Source organism: Myotis davidii, unplaced genomic scaffold (assembly GCF_000327345.1).
Source record: "Myotis davidii unplaced genomic scaffold, ASM32734v1 scaffold458, whole genome shotgun sequence".
NCBI classification, from domain to species: domain Eukaryota; kingdom Metazoa; phylum Chordata; class Mammalia; order Chiroptera; family Vespertilionidae; genus Myotis; species Myotis davidii.
This window is the reverse complement of record NW_006289819.1, coordinates 907,950-923,784: the sequence shown is the minus strand read 5'-3', so window position 1 is coordinate 923,784 and position 15,835 is coordinate 907,950. Positions and strand designations below refer to the sequence as shown.

At 42.5% G+C, this 15,835-nt stretch overlaps 1 protein-coding gene across 16 annotated transcripts in view; it reads left to right on the top strand.

The window, feature by feature from the left end:
* SCMH1 (sex comb on midleg homolog 1 (Drosophila)) overlaps nucleotides 1-15,835 on the top strand; it is a 102,865-nt gene that overhangs the window by 73,541 nt on the left and 13,489 nt on the right. For 15 of the 16 annotated variants that reach the window (XM_006762566.2, XM_015563164.1, XM_015563166.1 and 12 more), the window contains 4 exons: nucleotides 4,730-4,962; nucleotides 9,280-9,406; nucleotides 12,701-12,901; nucleotides 14,905-15,096. In XM_006762566.2, coding sequence (XP_006762629.1) covers nucleotides 4,730-4,962; nucleotides 9,280-9,406; nucleotides 12,701-12,901; nucleotides 14,905-15,096 — 753 coding nt within the window. Of the gene's footprint in view, nucleotides 1-4,729; nucleotides 4,963-9,279; nucleotides 9,407-12,700; nucleotides 12,902-14,904; nucleotides 15,097-15,611; nucleotides 15,778-15,835 lie in introns of all 16 variants that reach the window. The other variant, XM_015563167.1, reaches the window with a different exon arrangement.

Genomic DNA, 15,835 nt, shown 5'->3' with positions numbered 1-15,835 from the left:
TACCATTTTGAGTTTATTTTTGTGTATAGTGTAAGTTGGTGGTCTAGTTTCATTTTTTTTTTGCATGTATCTGTCCAATTTTCCTAACACCATTTGAAGATACTGTCTTGACTCCATTGTATGCTCTTGCCTCCTTTGTCAAATATTAATTGAGCATAGTGGTTTGGGTCGATTTCTAGGTTCTCTATTTCTGTTCCATTGGTCTATATGTCTATTCTAGTGCCAGTACCAGGCAGTTTTGAGAACAGTGGCTTTGATATCTGGTATTGAGATCCCTCCTACTTTGTCTTTCTTTTCAGGGTTGCTACAACTATTCAGGGTCTTTTTTTATTCCAGATGAATTTTTTGGAGAGTTCGTTCTAGGTCTGTGAAATATGCCGTTGGCATTTTAATGGGGAGTGCATTGAATCTATAGATTGCTTTGGGTAGTATGGACATTTTAATGATGTTGATTTTACCAATCTATGAACACGGCATGTTCTTCCATCTGTTTATGTCTTCCTCTATCTCTTTTTTCAACGTCCTGTAGTTTTCTGAGTACAGATCTTTTACCTCCTTAATTAAGTTTATTCGTAGGTACCTTAATTTTTTGGGTGCAGTGGTAAATGGGATTGTTTCTTTAATCTCTCTGTAAGTTCACTATTGGTGTATAAAAATGCCATAGATTTCTTGGCATTAATTTTGTATCCTGCTACATTGCCGAATTCATTTATTAAGTCTAATAATTTTTTGATGGAGTCTTTAGGGTTTTCTATGTATCATGTCATCTGTGAATAATGACAGTTTTACATCTTCTTTTCCAATTTGGATACCTTTTATTTCTTCTTCTTGTCTAATTGCTATGGCTAGCACTTCCAGTACTATTTCGAACAGGCGTGGTGAAAGTGGGCATCCCTGTCTTGTTCCTGTTCTTAGGTGAAATGGTTTTAGTTTTGGCCCATTGAGTGTGATGTTGGCTGTAAGTTTGTGGTATAAAGCTTTTATTATGCTGAGGCATGATCCCTCTATTCCCACTTTGCTGAGGGTTTTTATCAAGAAAGGATGTTGGAGCCCTAGTTGGTTTGGCTCAGTGGATAGAGTGTCGGACTGCGGACTGAAGGGTCCCAGTTTTGATTCCAGTCAAGGGTATATGCCCCGGTTGTGGGCTTGATCCCCAGTTGGGGGCATGCAGGAGGCACCCGATCAATGATTCTCTCTCATCATTGATGTTTCTATCTCTCTCTCCTCTCCCTTACTCTCTGAAATCAATAAAAATATATTTGAAAGAAAGAAAGAAAGGGTGTTAGATTTTGTCAAATGCTTTTTCTGCATCAATTTATATGACTGTGATTTTCATCTCTCAGTTTGTTTATGTGATGTATCACGTTTATTGATTTGCAGATATTGTACCATCTTTGCATCCCCGGGTTAAATCCTACTTGGTCATGGTGTATGATCTTTCTGATGTAATGCTGGATCCGATTTGCTAGAATTTTGGTGAGGATTATGGCATCTATGCTCATGAGGAATATTGGCCTGTAATTCTCTTTCTTTGTGTTGTCTTTACCTGGTTTTGGTATTAATTGTATTTTTTCAAGGAAGCTGGCCATTTAATGTAAAATTTCAAATGTATTTATAAAATTAATTAATTTATTTTTTTAATGTCTGAAGGATCTCTTTATATATATTTTATTGATTTTTTACAGAGAGGAAGGGAGAAGGATAGAGAGTTAGAAACATCGATGAGAGAGAAACATCGATCAGCTAGCTCCTGCACACCCCCTACTGGGGATATGCCCACAACCAAGGTATATGCCCTTGACCGGAATCGAACCTGGGACCCTTCAGTCTGCAGGCCGAAGCTCTATCCACTGAGCCAAACTGGTTGGGCTGTAGGATCTCTTTTATTCTGGATGTTCATAGATTAGTTTTTCTCCATATATTTTTATTAGTAGCCCTGCCTGGTTTAGCTCAGTGGATAGAGCATCAGCCTGTGGACTGAAAGGTCCCAGGTTCAATTCCAGTCAAGGGCACATGCCTGGGTTGCCGGCTTGATCCCCAGTGGGGGGCATGCAGGAGGCAGCCAATCAGTGATTCTCTCTCATCATTGATGTTTCTATCTCCCTCTCCCTCTTTCTTCCTCCCTGAAATCAATAAAAATATATTTTTTTTAAAAAGAATCAATAGTCTTTTTGTATCTACACACATACTTACCCTTTCTTATGCTCTTATTCCTTCCTAAAGTTCCATTCTTCCATCTGGGATTACTTTCCTTCAGCCTGAAGAATTTCATTTTTACTTTTTGTAGGTTAGGTCTACTGGTGACAAATTCTTTCAGCTTTGACTTGTCTTAAAATGTTATTTCACCTTCAATTTTGGAGGATATTTTTACTGGGTATAGAACTCTAGATTGACTAAAATATATAAACAGCCAACTTAGAGTTCTATACTCAGTGAAAATATCCTCTTTCCTTGGATATGGGCCTTCTTAGGTTCTTGATTAAGAACTTAATAGATCTCCATCTCCTTATCCCTGAAAAACTATAAGAACTTGTCATACCCTTGAGAAATTTAGAGCTTACTTCTTTGACCTCTCACTTTTCTTAAAATTTTAAAATCTTGAGAAAATCATCTCAACTATGTGTTTGAGATAGAGCTCCTCCTTCTAGTGGGACCTTGTCTCCTAAAACCTTGAGATTATGGGAGATTTTATTTTACATCTTAGAAACTCTCATCCTTGCTTCATGTCTCTAGTATACAGGCTCAGAACTCACACATGGAGCTTCTCAAGTTTTAATCTGTCACAGCAAGCTCTCTGATTTCTCTTTCCACCAATCGAGCTCCTCTCATAGGCCAATCTTGATCCAAAATTCATGCCCCATATTGGCATATGCCCACAGGAAAGAAAACAGTGTCAGATACCTCAGAAGCCCTTCCCACCTAGGTCTGGAATTCCAGTTCATCTAATCTTCATAATTTCTACAGTTCTGCAGTGTTATTTACAATAATTTATCTGACTTTTACAAGTTGCATCAGCAACAGTGCACTGTCACAATCTATTACATTCTACCTAGAAACATAAGAAACATTACCTTTTACTTATTCACCATAATGAGTTTTTTAACTAGTCTCTCTAATTCTTATCCTGCCCCACCCCCTCCCTGAGCAGCCAGTGTTCCTTTTAAGTATACTCTGTCACTCCTGTGCTCAGAATCCTCCAGTTGCTTCCCTTCATACTTAGAATAAGTTCAGGTTCACTTTTTCAGCCTACAAAGTCCCACATGATCTTATCACTACTCCCTTTCCCCCTCCACTCTCCCCTTTGCTCACTCAGTTCCAACTATATACTAACCTTTCCAATCCTCAAACACGCTAACATGTTCCCATCTCAGAATCTTTGCACTTGTTATATACTCTCTACATGTAAGGCTCTTTCCTCAGATCTTCATAAGGTTTTGCCTTTATTTCATTTGGGCGCTCTCCAAATGTCATCTCTTCAGAGAGGACTTTCCTCACCCTTCTGTCTCATTACCTTGCTTTAGTTTTTACCATAGCACTTATGTAACAATATATTTCATATTCATTAGTTTATTTTCTGTCTCCCCGACTAGAAGGTAAGCTCTGTAAGATGGAAACTATGTTTTGTGCATTGTTCTATCCCCAGGGTTTAGAAGAACGCATAACCTATTGTAGGTGCTCAAGAAATATTTGTGGAAGAATTTGATATCTTGAAGAATTATCTATTTAAGGAGAAGATGAATGATTGTAGCAAAATTGAAAGTACTCTAACATAGATGTCTACAGAATGCTTTGGGAGAGGGAGCACTAACTTAGTTGGGATGTAGTCAAACAAGGCCTCATTAAGGAGGTGAGTGTTGGAAACTGAAAATTGATGTATGTCTGACCAGGAAGAATAGAGCACTCAACATATACAAATGACTTGGCATTCAGAAAACAGTGGGTCTAGAACAGGGGTGGGCAAACTTTTTGACTTGAGGGCCACAATGGGTTCTTAAACTGGACCGGAGGGCCGGTTTTTTTAGTTTTATTCATTTCAAACGGGCCGAATCCAGCCCGTGGGCCATAGTTTGCCCACGGCTGGTCTAGAACATGGGGAAAGTTGACACGAAGTGACATCAGACATAACTGGAGAGAAGGCAGGGGCAAAGTCACAGAAGTCCTTGGATATCAGGATAAAGAATTTGGACTTTGCTTTAAAGGTAATATGGAGCAAAAATGTTTAAGGTAAGAAGAGATGCTATCAGATGCATTATATTTCTATGTGTTTCACTACTCCTCACCATAATAATCACACTAAAACATTAAGAAAATTGATGTAGAAAATCCCTGATTTGGTTGAAGAGCCTACTTTCAAAACATAAGTTCTCATCCCAACTTATGGTGTAACCTGGGGAAGGCATCATTTCCTCTTCTGAACCTCTGATCTTCATTCTTAGCATGAAAGGGTTGTAGGCTTTCTGTCTCTGAGTCTATGGTTCTGTTAATATGCCTTGGGGAGAAATTTTTAATATTTTTCTACTGCATATACCAGAAATAACTAACTTCCAATTCTAGCCAATCTAACTTCAGTTCTCTTCTGAGATTTTCTAATATTTAGGTCAGATGCCAGGAAACTAGCTTTTTGGGATAAAACTACCCAAATGGAAGTAACAAGTCTTTTTTTCCCCTCCAGCTGGGATGGGAATACAGGTGGGAGGAAGGGGTGATAGAATGAGTTTTTTTCTTACAGTTGTGATTCCAAAGAGTCCCTACCCTGCATCTGATGTGAACACTGAGAAGCCCAGCATCCACAGCAGCACCAAAACTGACTTGGAGCATCAACCAGGGCAGAGGGGGCGTAAAACAGGAAAGAAGCGGGGTCGGACACCCAAGCCCCTAATTCCCCATCCCATCGCTACCCCATCCAAGTCAGCTGAACCTTTGAAATTCCCAAAGAAGAGGGGTCCCAAACCTGGCAGTAAGGTAGGTAAACGTGGTTTTTCCAGAAGAGAATAAAGGACTATAAAGGGATAACTCATCCATATCCATCCATCCTGGAAAGGGGCGTGTCTGGCCCTATTCTTCACCTTGTGTATACTTTTAAGAGGAATTAACTAAAGTTGTAAGCCCTATTTAGCTATTTACCTGGGAGTAGATTATATTACATATAGGATAGTATGGATAACAAACAAATTTTGACTTTGAAAGTTACTCATATTCAAGGGAATTCTGGTCTCTGTCTGCCATAGATGGAAGCCCTGCTCCTGATCATTAACCTACCCAAAGTGGATGCCCAGGTTGATAAACAGAAAGAGTAAATTGACTTCATAAATGTATTTTTTCTATTCTTAAAATTTTTGCCTCTTTTTAAAGGAAATTATTGAATACCTACTAAGTATCAGGCTGTATATCAGACACCATTATATATCACATAATCTTCACAAAACTCTAGGAGATGAGTAGTGTTAATGTTATTTAAGAGTTAAGTAAATTGATACGTAGAAATACAATATGACTTCTCTAGCGTCACATAGCTAATAAACAGAGATGGGTCTCAAGATCTTCTAGTTTCAAGGTCACTGCTGCCCTACCATATATTCACTCTCTCACATTTCTTGAGGGAAATAACACTTACCTTTAGTGTAGGAAAAGATTCCCGAGTCAAGCTTCACTGAGCACTGTTCACTATGTATGACCAGTTCTTCATGCATATCTTCCCTAGGGAAACCACTGATAGGAAAGTTCCTCAGCTTCTTCTCTAGGGCTTCCTTTGGCATCACCTTCTCTACTCCCTCCCTACCTTTCAGGATTTCTCTGCAGCAAACTCCTGAGCTAGACTACCTGACTTCCACTATGGAGATGATACCCAATCCTCCTGGGAACTCCATTCCAATCTCATCTTGACTTCCCTAGGTTTTTGTTTGTTTGTTTGTTTGTTTACCTCCAGCTGACTTTGTTCCTTCTAGAATATAAGCTCCTTAAAGTCGAGAACCTAATCTATTTCTTCTCTCTTTTTCCTGTAGTGCCTTATATCTCAGTCTCTTGAGAGATGTTCAGTATATGCAGGATGGATGGATGGACGGATGGACGGACGAACGGACGGACGGACGGATGGATGGATGGATGGATGGATAGTTTGAGTGATGATGTTCCAATTGAGATTGTTTCTTATTTATTGGCTTTGAATTCTTGATGTCACATCCTGATCTTTGTATGTAACACGTAGTGCTCCTGACCTACTACCATTAATCCCTACCCCATGTCCTGATTCATTTTTGTTTCCATTGCTCTCTTCTCATTCTCATGTTTAGAAGAGGCTGAAGATCCTAGGATTATAAGGCCAGAGAAGCTATGCTTTTGATGATGTGAGGGCATTTTTAGGATAGTCAAATTAAAGAGAGAGAAAACTTGTCTGTGAGGTTCCAAAGACAGAATCAGAACCAAATAAGCAGAAGCTCAAGCAGACAGGTTTTGTCTCAGGATAAAGGAAATTTAACTAAAAATCTATAGTTAAATCTATTTCAAAATAGAAGTAGTGATGCCCTATCAGAGGTATTTCATCAGGGAGTGGATGACTGTATGGAAAGGGTGTTTTCAGAGACAAGGAAATAGAAATACTGGGATGGAAGGTTGATTAAATGACCTTTAAGATCCTTCAGAACCTAAGAACTATGACTATGATTGCCTCTGCTCTGTTTCCTTAGGCAGTCCCAAATATAGTAGCCAGAGTCCTCTTTCTTTCAAACCTCTTGAAAACAGTAATTCTCATCTCATCCTGTATTTCAATGGCCTGGCATTTGACTCCCTAATTCCCCTTCCTGTCCTTTTTACCTACTGCTAAAAGTGTATATCCTTTCCATTCAGCCCATAACCTTTATATTCCTTTGTGAATCAAAGTGGTCTTGTGACTAGAGGCTTTGAAACCAGGCATACTTGTTACCACATGTGTGACTTTGAGTAAGGCTGTGAGCCCCATAAAATGGAGGTGAGGTAATATATGAATAGCTATAATATATGTAATAGCACCTCAAATAATAATAATGCCCTCCATTTATCTGGTTTCTTCTACAATTACTTACCAGGCAGGATTGTTCCTTCAGGGACCCCAGGAAGTCCTACTACCAACTCAGTGAAGTTGAACCTTTCTACCCCAACTCATTGTTCACTAGTATTTGGATTTACACTTTTAGCAATATCAAAACTCTGAGGGGTTGTCCATATCCCACGTATGCTTTCATAAGTGTTTGTGTGATTCCTTTCACAGGCAAGGCCATCTTATAGTATATACTTGCTGTCATTGGTGCTGTCTCTTTAAATAATAGCACTCCTAGAAGGCAGAAAGGTTTATACACCTCCCAGTAGTGTACCCTACATGACATTTAGCAAAAGGGATTTCTGGACCTCAGTGATGAATATGTTTCCCTTGCATTCAGAAAGGCTTTTAGAAAACTTTGTCTTAGAAAAATCCTTCTCCCCCAGAGGCTTCTCTGACCACATGGGGGAGATGCTAGGCATCTCTCAAATCATTATTACTTCCCCCATCATTGGTATTCTATTCTGTATGCTTCATTGAAAAACAGTATTGACACTTATATGCCAAGTATCATGCTAGGAATGGTACTCCAAATCAGACTCTCAGGGAACTCCAGGCTAATCGGGTACAGCAGTATATCTAATCTAATAAAAGAGAAACATGCAAATTGACCATACCTTTGCTACACCCCCAAGCCACGCCCACCAGCCAATCAGAGCAGCTATATTGCAAATTAACCCAACCAAGATGGCGGCCGGCAGCCACGGAGCTGGAGCAAGCAGGAGGCTTGGTTGCCCTGGCGATGGAGCAAGCCAAGCTTCCTGCCTGCCCTGGCCAGCTGTGGCCTCTGCTAAAGGCAACAAAGTGTCAATTATAGAAGATAAATGAATCCCAAATCCCTGCTTCCAGCCAGCCTCCACTGGGAGCTTGGGTGGCTGGGGGCTGTGACCAGCCTGCAAACAGCCATCAGCCCCTCACTAGGCTGGCCACACCATCATGGGATGAGGGTCCCCACTGGGGGGCTTGGCAGCCTGCAAACAGCCCTCAGCCCCTCACCCAGGCTGGCCAGGCACCCCAGCAGGACCCCTACCCTGATCCGGGACACCCTTCAGGGCAAACCAGCCAGCCCCCACCCATGCACCAGGCATATAATAAAAGGGTAATATGCAAATTGACCCTAACAGCAGAACGACTGGGAATGACCAGTCACTATGACACACACTGACCACCAGGGGGCAATGCTCAATGCAGGAGCTGCCCCCTGGTGGTGAGTGCGCTCTCAAAGGGGGAGCTCTGCTCAGCCACAAGCCAGGCTAACGGCTGCCAGCACAGCAGTGATGGCGGGAGCCTCTCCCACCTCCTCAACAGTGCTAAGGATGTCCAACTGCAGCTTAGGCCTGGTCCCCGCTGGCAAGTGGACATCCCCCGAGGGCCCCTGGGCTGCCAGAGGGATGTCTGACTGCCAGCTTAGGCCCGATCCCCCGGGGAGCAGGCCTAAGCCAGCAGGTGGACATCCCCCAAGGGGTCCCAGACTGCAGGAGGGCACAGGCCGGGCTGAGAGCCCTCCCCCACCCCCCCGAGTGCACAAATTTTTGTGCACCGGGCCTCTAGTAAGTATATAATGACAATACATGTGACAAGTGCAACAATACAAAGGGCAGAGATAGCACAAAAGAGACAGTAACTATAGAAAATCTAGTTATTTGTCAGATAAAAAAAAGAAAGGATATTTTAAACAGAAGGGATGGTTTATTAGTATAAAGATGTGGACCAAGTATGGTTTTTAGAGAAGTATTATAGTTAGAGATTATTAGAGTATAAGGTCAAAGATAATAAATGGCAGGTAATGAGCACAAGAGGTAGGCAGAGGATAATAGTTTGTAGAGTTAGGGGAAGGGACATTTCCATTTTTCAAGAAAGAGAAAGTACAAAATAATGTCAAAGTAGACATAAGCCACAGTATTTTTTTGCTTTTGTCTGCACAACTAATAACCTAGAACTTCAAATCATAATATTGAATCTAGTATAAAAGAGAGCGAATTAAGCTCTGGCCGTACAGAAACCCAGAATCTTGTGCATCGATTCAGAAAATATTTACTAAGCATGTACAGCTTTGGACAAGATGTTGTGTGGGGAAAGAAAGATAAAACACAGTCCCATCTACAAATATATTTTTGTTTCATGGGTGAATTAAGTACTAGAATAGAGGAATAAGAAGACAAGTTACCTATCATGGGTAGCAAATTTTCCCCCATCCATTTTGACAGAGAAAACCTCGGACTTTGCTGAACCCACCACCCACCTCACCAACAACCAGCACCCCTGAACCGGACACCAGCACTGTACCCCAAGATGCTGCAACCATCCCCAGCTCAGCCATGCAGGCCCCCACAGGTAAGAGCAGATCGTAGTACTAGCTGCAACAAGCCGTAGGTCTCTGTGTCTGTACTTTCTAGTCTTGCACCAATAATTAGCTTCCTGTCCATTTATAAACTTAAATAAGATCTTTTTGTAAAAAAATTTATCTTTGGCATCTGAAATAGTTCCATGGAAACCTCCATCCAGTCAAAAAAACAATCAAAGAAACTTTATATCAGTTTGTCAATAGCCACAAAAAAACAAAACTATGAGAATGTCTCTTTCTGCAACCCAGGTACATGCCCTTGACTGGGAATCGAACCCAAGACCCTTCTGTGCGTGGGTCAACTCTCTAACCACTTAGCACACTGGCCAGGGCTGTCCCATAGTTCTTGAATAGTTGTTGTGGGGCCTTTTGGTCTGAAAGAGTCTATGGAGCATAGATTTAAAATCATTCTGACATTGTAACAAGAGATTTTCTTCCCCATTCTGGATTTGACCCTTTCTCAATTTAGGGTTGTTTTTCTTAAGGAGAGACTGTGAATGGGAAACAATTTTATTTGTGAACTCTGCAAGGCCGGGACTTTTTTATGTTTTACATTAGGTTGTTTGTGTGTTTGTTTTAAGCTGATTCCTCTCATTTTGCACTCTTATCACAGGACGTAAAATCACCTTAGCTATTTATTGAATTTATCAGGTACATTTCCTATTTCTATATTACTTCAAGTGACAGTGCTAACTTTCCACCACTACCTAGTAAGTGTCCCCTGTCCTCCATCTTCCAATAAGATTTTTCTCACTTTAAGTCTTCATTGACGGCCTTCTCAACACTCTCTTTGTGGCCCTTTATGCTTCTTTCTGCTGCCCAGTCCCAAAGTCAGTGTCATGGGTGCCAGGCTTTTGTTACTGAGCACCCTATTTCAGATTCTACATTCTGTTCCAATAATCTTGTGCTACATAACAAACCTCCACAAAACCTGATGGCTGAAAACAAGGTGGGTAGGGCTGAGTGGCAGCAGCTTGCCTCTGTTCCATGCAGTGTCAGCTGTGGCAGGCTGAGCAGGGCTGGGGGATCACTTCCACCACATGCTGACAGTTGGTTCTGCCTGTTGGTTTCTGTCCACATGGACCTCACCAGAGGGTGGCTTTGCCTCCTCACACATGGTAGTTGGGTTCCAGAAGTGAATGTTCTAAGAAACAGGAAGTGGAAACTGCTAGTTTTTTAAGCCCTAAGCTCAGAAACTGGCAGTGTCATTTCCACTATATCTGTTGGTCAAATATCACAGAGATTGATATTAAGGAATGTCAGAGAATTTTGGGGCCATGTTTTAAAACTGCCACATTCTTCTAAGGGTTTCATTGTCTGTCTTTTATATTTCACTCTTTAATCCATGTAGAATTTCTTTTTTTAATCATTACTGGGCTGATTACATTTTTCTTTGTGTTTCTTAATTAGGTGGAGTTCCCATACAGTGAAATATACAAATCTTAAGTGTAAAATTTGATGAGTTATAATCAGTGTAAGCATCCATGAACTACCCCAATTGAGTTAAAAGTCATTTCTGCCCATTCTCCTCTCCCCAGAAGTCAGCTCATGCCTCCTTACAGTCTTCACTCTCATTTTTATCACTGTAGATTAGATTTTTCTGTCCTGGAACTTAATATAAATTGATATATTACATATAGTATACTCTTTTCTATCTGGCTTATTTCTCTCAAAATAATGTTTATGAGAAGCTCTCTATCAATAGTTTGTGTTTTTTTATAGCCAAATGGTATTTCAATAAGTGAATATACAATTTTTATATCTATTCTCTTGTTTATGGACATTTGGGTTTAGAACTGGTATGACTAAGTTGCTATGAATATTCTTATAAGGTTTCATTTATTTTTATTCTTTTCTCTGAGTTCTTACATTTTTATTCATTTTATTTTCAGCAAAAGAGTCATGTTTTGACATGGAAGTCCCACTTCTTAACAAACTTCAACCAATCCTTCAATTATTAGATCTATCTACCTCCAGAGGCACTGGCCCATTCTTGGGCCTTTTGTGAATTATAAGATGAAACAGCTTGGTTCTCACCATTGACCACTCTTGGTTAAGGATTTAGCTTTCTTAGGTCTGCTTTCCAGCTTCTGAAATTGTATGTTGTTTTCTCTCTGTTATCTGGCTCATTTTAGTGGGTTTTATGAGAAAACATAGTTAAATATTTAATTCACCTTATTTCTCCTTTTTTCCTTTCTTTATTTTCACCTCTCACCTTCCATATCATTTCTCCACCTTTCTATTTCCCATGTTCTTCTCTCCTTCGTGCTTCCCCTTAGAATGATAAAGTGAAAGAGTCCCAGGAAGGGCATCTGTCTCAGCCCCTCATTTCACTGATGAAAAACATGAGGCCCAAAAGGGCAGCCTTTCATCCTCAGCCCACACAGCTACTGCACTTACCCTGTTTGCCTTTAATAAAAAGAGAGACGTTTTGCCCTCCAACTCCTTCAGTTAGTGAGCCATGACCGTGTGAGAAAGAGTTTCCCTACTGAAATGGAAGCCTGGAAGGCAAATCAGCAGGGAGAGTCATAGCTGAGCAGGCTTCCGGAGTCCTTCGGGAGACCAAGGAAGCAATTCTGTTTAGGACTGACCTTTCGTGTGCCCTTCCCCCAATGGTGCCAGGCGGAGGGTTGCAGTTAGGGGAGTGCCCAGCTATCTTGACAGGAGAAACTACTGAAACAAATATCTGGATGGGACCCTCAAGCCATTTTCGTATTTTTCTTTATTCCTTTTTTAAAAACTTTTTACTACTTTCTTGGACCTGAATGTTGATATAGAAGATAGAAAGGGGACTCCAAGGCTCAGAACAGAAAACAAGGCAAGTGACCAACGGTGTGACCATTCTATGTCCAAGGCTGAACACACACACACACTTTTTATTTATTTCCATAATCCCACAATTCCTTAAACATACAAGGTAAGATACACAAAGAATATGTGAGCAACCAAGTACCAAAAATGAAAGTACACATATCTGAGAAATTGTTTAAATTTTTTTTTCAGTGCACAAAAAGCAAAGTGCAAGTTCCATGCCTTGGCTTTTGGTCAGGCTGTTCTTCCAGCAGGCTATGTTCCCAGAGCCTTGGGTCATGCAATTTGGGCTGGCAGCAGCTGGGCACAGCCACCCTCTTCCCCCTCCCACAGTGTGTCACCAGCTTAGCAGCTGGGAGACCTGCTCAGGACCAGAGTCCGGGGTACAAAAGACAGAAGAGAGCACTGTTGTCCACCTTCTCCACCCCGTAGACTCTTTAAACTTTTTAAATTTCATTCTTCGTCTCCTGCAGTTTGTATTTACTTGAACAAGAATGGCAGCACAGGCCCCCACTTAGATAAGAAGAAGGTCCAGCAGCTCCCTGACCATTTTGGGCCAGCCCGAGCCTCTGTGGTGTTGCAGCAGGCTGTCCAGGCTTGCATCGACTGTGCTTATCACCAGAAAACTGTCTTCAGCTTCCTCAAGCAGGGCCACAGTGGTGAGACTATCTCAGGTAAGCTCCCCTGGGCAAGACCTTCTTAATTGGCTAATTTCTGACAAGGCATCCTGATTCCCACTTCACACCTGAAGGCTCGGGAGAAATATGAAGGTATCCCTTCCTCAGAGAGTCCTCACTTTCAATGCCCAGAGTTCCTCTGAGCATTATGCACACCTCTGCCAAGTAGAATACCCACACAGACGCTGTTTAGAGCCTTAACTGAGCCTCTAAACAGATGCCTCGACTGTGGACCTGCTTTGCCTCTCCATATAGAAAACATGTGTGTTGTTTCAAAGGTATCCTGGGAGATAGAAGAATCAAAAGGGGGCTATCTTGTGGCAACAGGGGAGTTTCTCTGGACTGCCATGGCCTCCCACGGCATGAGGGAACCATATTGTCTTCTCTCATTCTTTTAACTCCTTAGCTTCCCAGTTCAGAGCCAGCCCTGATTGGAGGGAGTTGACTGCCAGGGCAGAGAGGAGTCATCCCCTCTTTCTTTCCCGCTGTGAGATCTGAGTCAGCTGCACAGTGTTTTGTTGTTTTCATTGAGAATAGTTACTTTTTTTGCTGTGCCCCTGTTCTCTTTCAGTTCTCTTAAGTCTAAAACCCTATTCTTTACCCACCAAACCTATGAAGACTTGACCTAAAGCCTTTCAGTCTGAACTGTGTGCTCCTCCATAGTCTCCTGCCCCTTCCTTCTAATGAGTTGCAATATCCAACCTCAGGAAGCAGTTGACCTGGAAAACCCCATGAATAATCCAACTGTATTCTTTCAGCAAACATTTATTGAGCCCTTACTATATGTCAGAGATTGTTTCCGGACACTGGCGGGGGAAGGGGAGAAAGGAAGATGACAGGCTCAGACTCTGCTCTGGTGGGAAAGGAAGAATATCTCACTGTGAGAGGTGTTATAGCAGAGAAATATGTACAGGGTAGTGTCAGAGCCAGACAAGAGTAATTGCCTGAGAAGAGGATGGGGCAGGCCAGGAAGGCATTGTTGCACAAGACTGAGAACTGCATAGTAAATCAAACTTTCCTTTCCTTCTGAAGCAGAGGCCACGCCCTAATCATCTCTCCTTTGCTTTTGTGCTACAGTCTGCAGGGACCCAGCTTCTTCACTGCCTCTCTCTCTCTCTCTCTCTTAAATATATTTTTATTGATTTCAGCGAGGAAGGGAAAAGGAGAGAGAAAGAAATATCAATGATGGGAGAGACTCATTGACTGGCTCCTGCACACCTCCCACTGGGGATTGAGCCTGCAACCCAGGCACATGCCCCAACCTGGAACCGAACTGTGACCCACTGGTTCACAGTTTCACTGCCTCTCTTTAGGGCAATCACCTACACCTATAGGATTCTTTCTCTGCCCCAAAATTGGTTTCTGAGAATGGTCTATCACACACACACACACACACACACACACACACCCGCCCCGCATTTCCTGCTGTTCTCAGAGACAAATGCAGAGGCCTTTAGCTTTTTAAAGACTAGACAGATACTTTTTGAATAGAAATAGAGAGTAAAATAAAACGAAGCATGGCATAGTTCCAAATGTTGCTGAAATTCTAGTGCTCTTATACAGATCGGATTGTGCGCGCAAACCATTGCTGGCAATGGCTCTATTCTCCTCTTCTGCCCAGTTCCTCTGTTCTTGGGCAGTTCTTACGGAAATAGCACCCTAAATGAACAGATTTCCTGGATGAGGCCCAGCCAACTGATGGAGCAGATAGAATTATGTTCACAGTTGTTTTCACAAGTTGAGTAAAATCCTTCCAGAGCCTCGGGTGCAACAGATTTGGCCTGGCCACTCCCATTACTGCAAGCCCTTTGGAGTTGGAGGCAAAAAAACAAACCCTGAAGGGAGGGAAGGTGGGAGGGAGGGAGGGAGGGAGGAGAAACGTGGGCAGTGATTGCCTTTGTGTAACCAGGTAAGCCTGAGACACGCTGTGGGCTGGCCTGCCCAGCACTGCACTGAACTGCCCGCCTGACATGTTCAGCCCTGTTTACTTCACTTCACAGCCGTGTTTGATCGAGAACAGCACACCCTCAACCTCCCAGCAGTCAACAGCATCACCTATGTTCTCCGCTTCCTGGAGAAACTCTGCCACAACCTTCACAGTGACAATCTGTTTGGCAACCAGCCTTTTACACAGACTCACTTGTCACTCACCAACACAGAGTACAGCCACAGCCACGACAGGTACCTACCAGGTAGGAGCTGGGATGGGGCCTGGGCTAAGAAAGGAGGCAGGGCTAGTAGCAGCTCTAGGGAGGACCTGGGATCAGTCCTCTGACCTGCTAGCCTGGCACCTGTTATCCAGAAGCCTGGTTTTCTGTCCTAACCTTTACCCCATCTGGGACTTTTTGGTTTCCTCTCATCTTTACTCTCTCTTTAGCATTTTGTCCCCTCTTTCTAGAATGAACTTCCTTTCCTCTGGTTTTGTCCCTGAAAAAAGGTGGTTCACGAATCCTCTTCTGAGCTCCAAACTGCATGTGGAGTCACAGTACGTCTCCCAGTGTGAGTCTGGCAGCAAAGGCCTACCATAGATCTCCCTTGCCAGCAGGAAGGTTTAGCCTCAAGCTACAGATTGAGAAATGTGCTCCCTGGTGATTGGCCATCCGCTCTTTCCTTTGGCATGTAGCCCTAACTCCTCCAGCACTGCCAGTCTAGCAAGTCAATTCAAGTTCCTGCTGTTTCTAACTAGGCTGGAAAATAACTTTCTTAGTTAACATACCAGACCCACAACGGGAAAGCGGATGCCACGTGGCCGGATCAGTGACTAAGCACTTCCGAGAGAGGTTAAAGAGTGAATGGAACGCGGCATCTCTAATCTGGAGCCCGGGACACAGACGACAGGGAGGGAAGGAAAGCTCGGCCCTAAACGTAGCGAGGTAGGTCATTGTTGAGAGAGGGAGGAAAGGCCTTTAAAGAAGCCCTGTGGACTTTGTC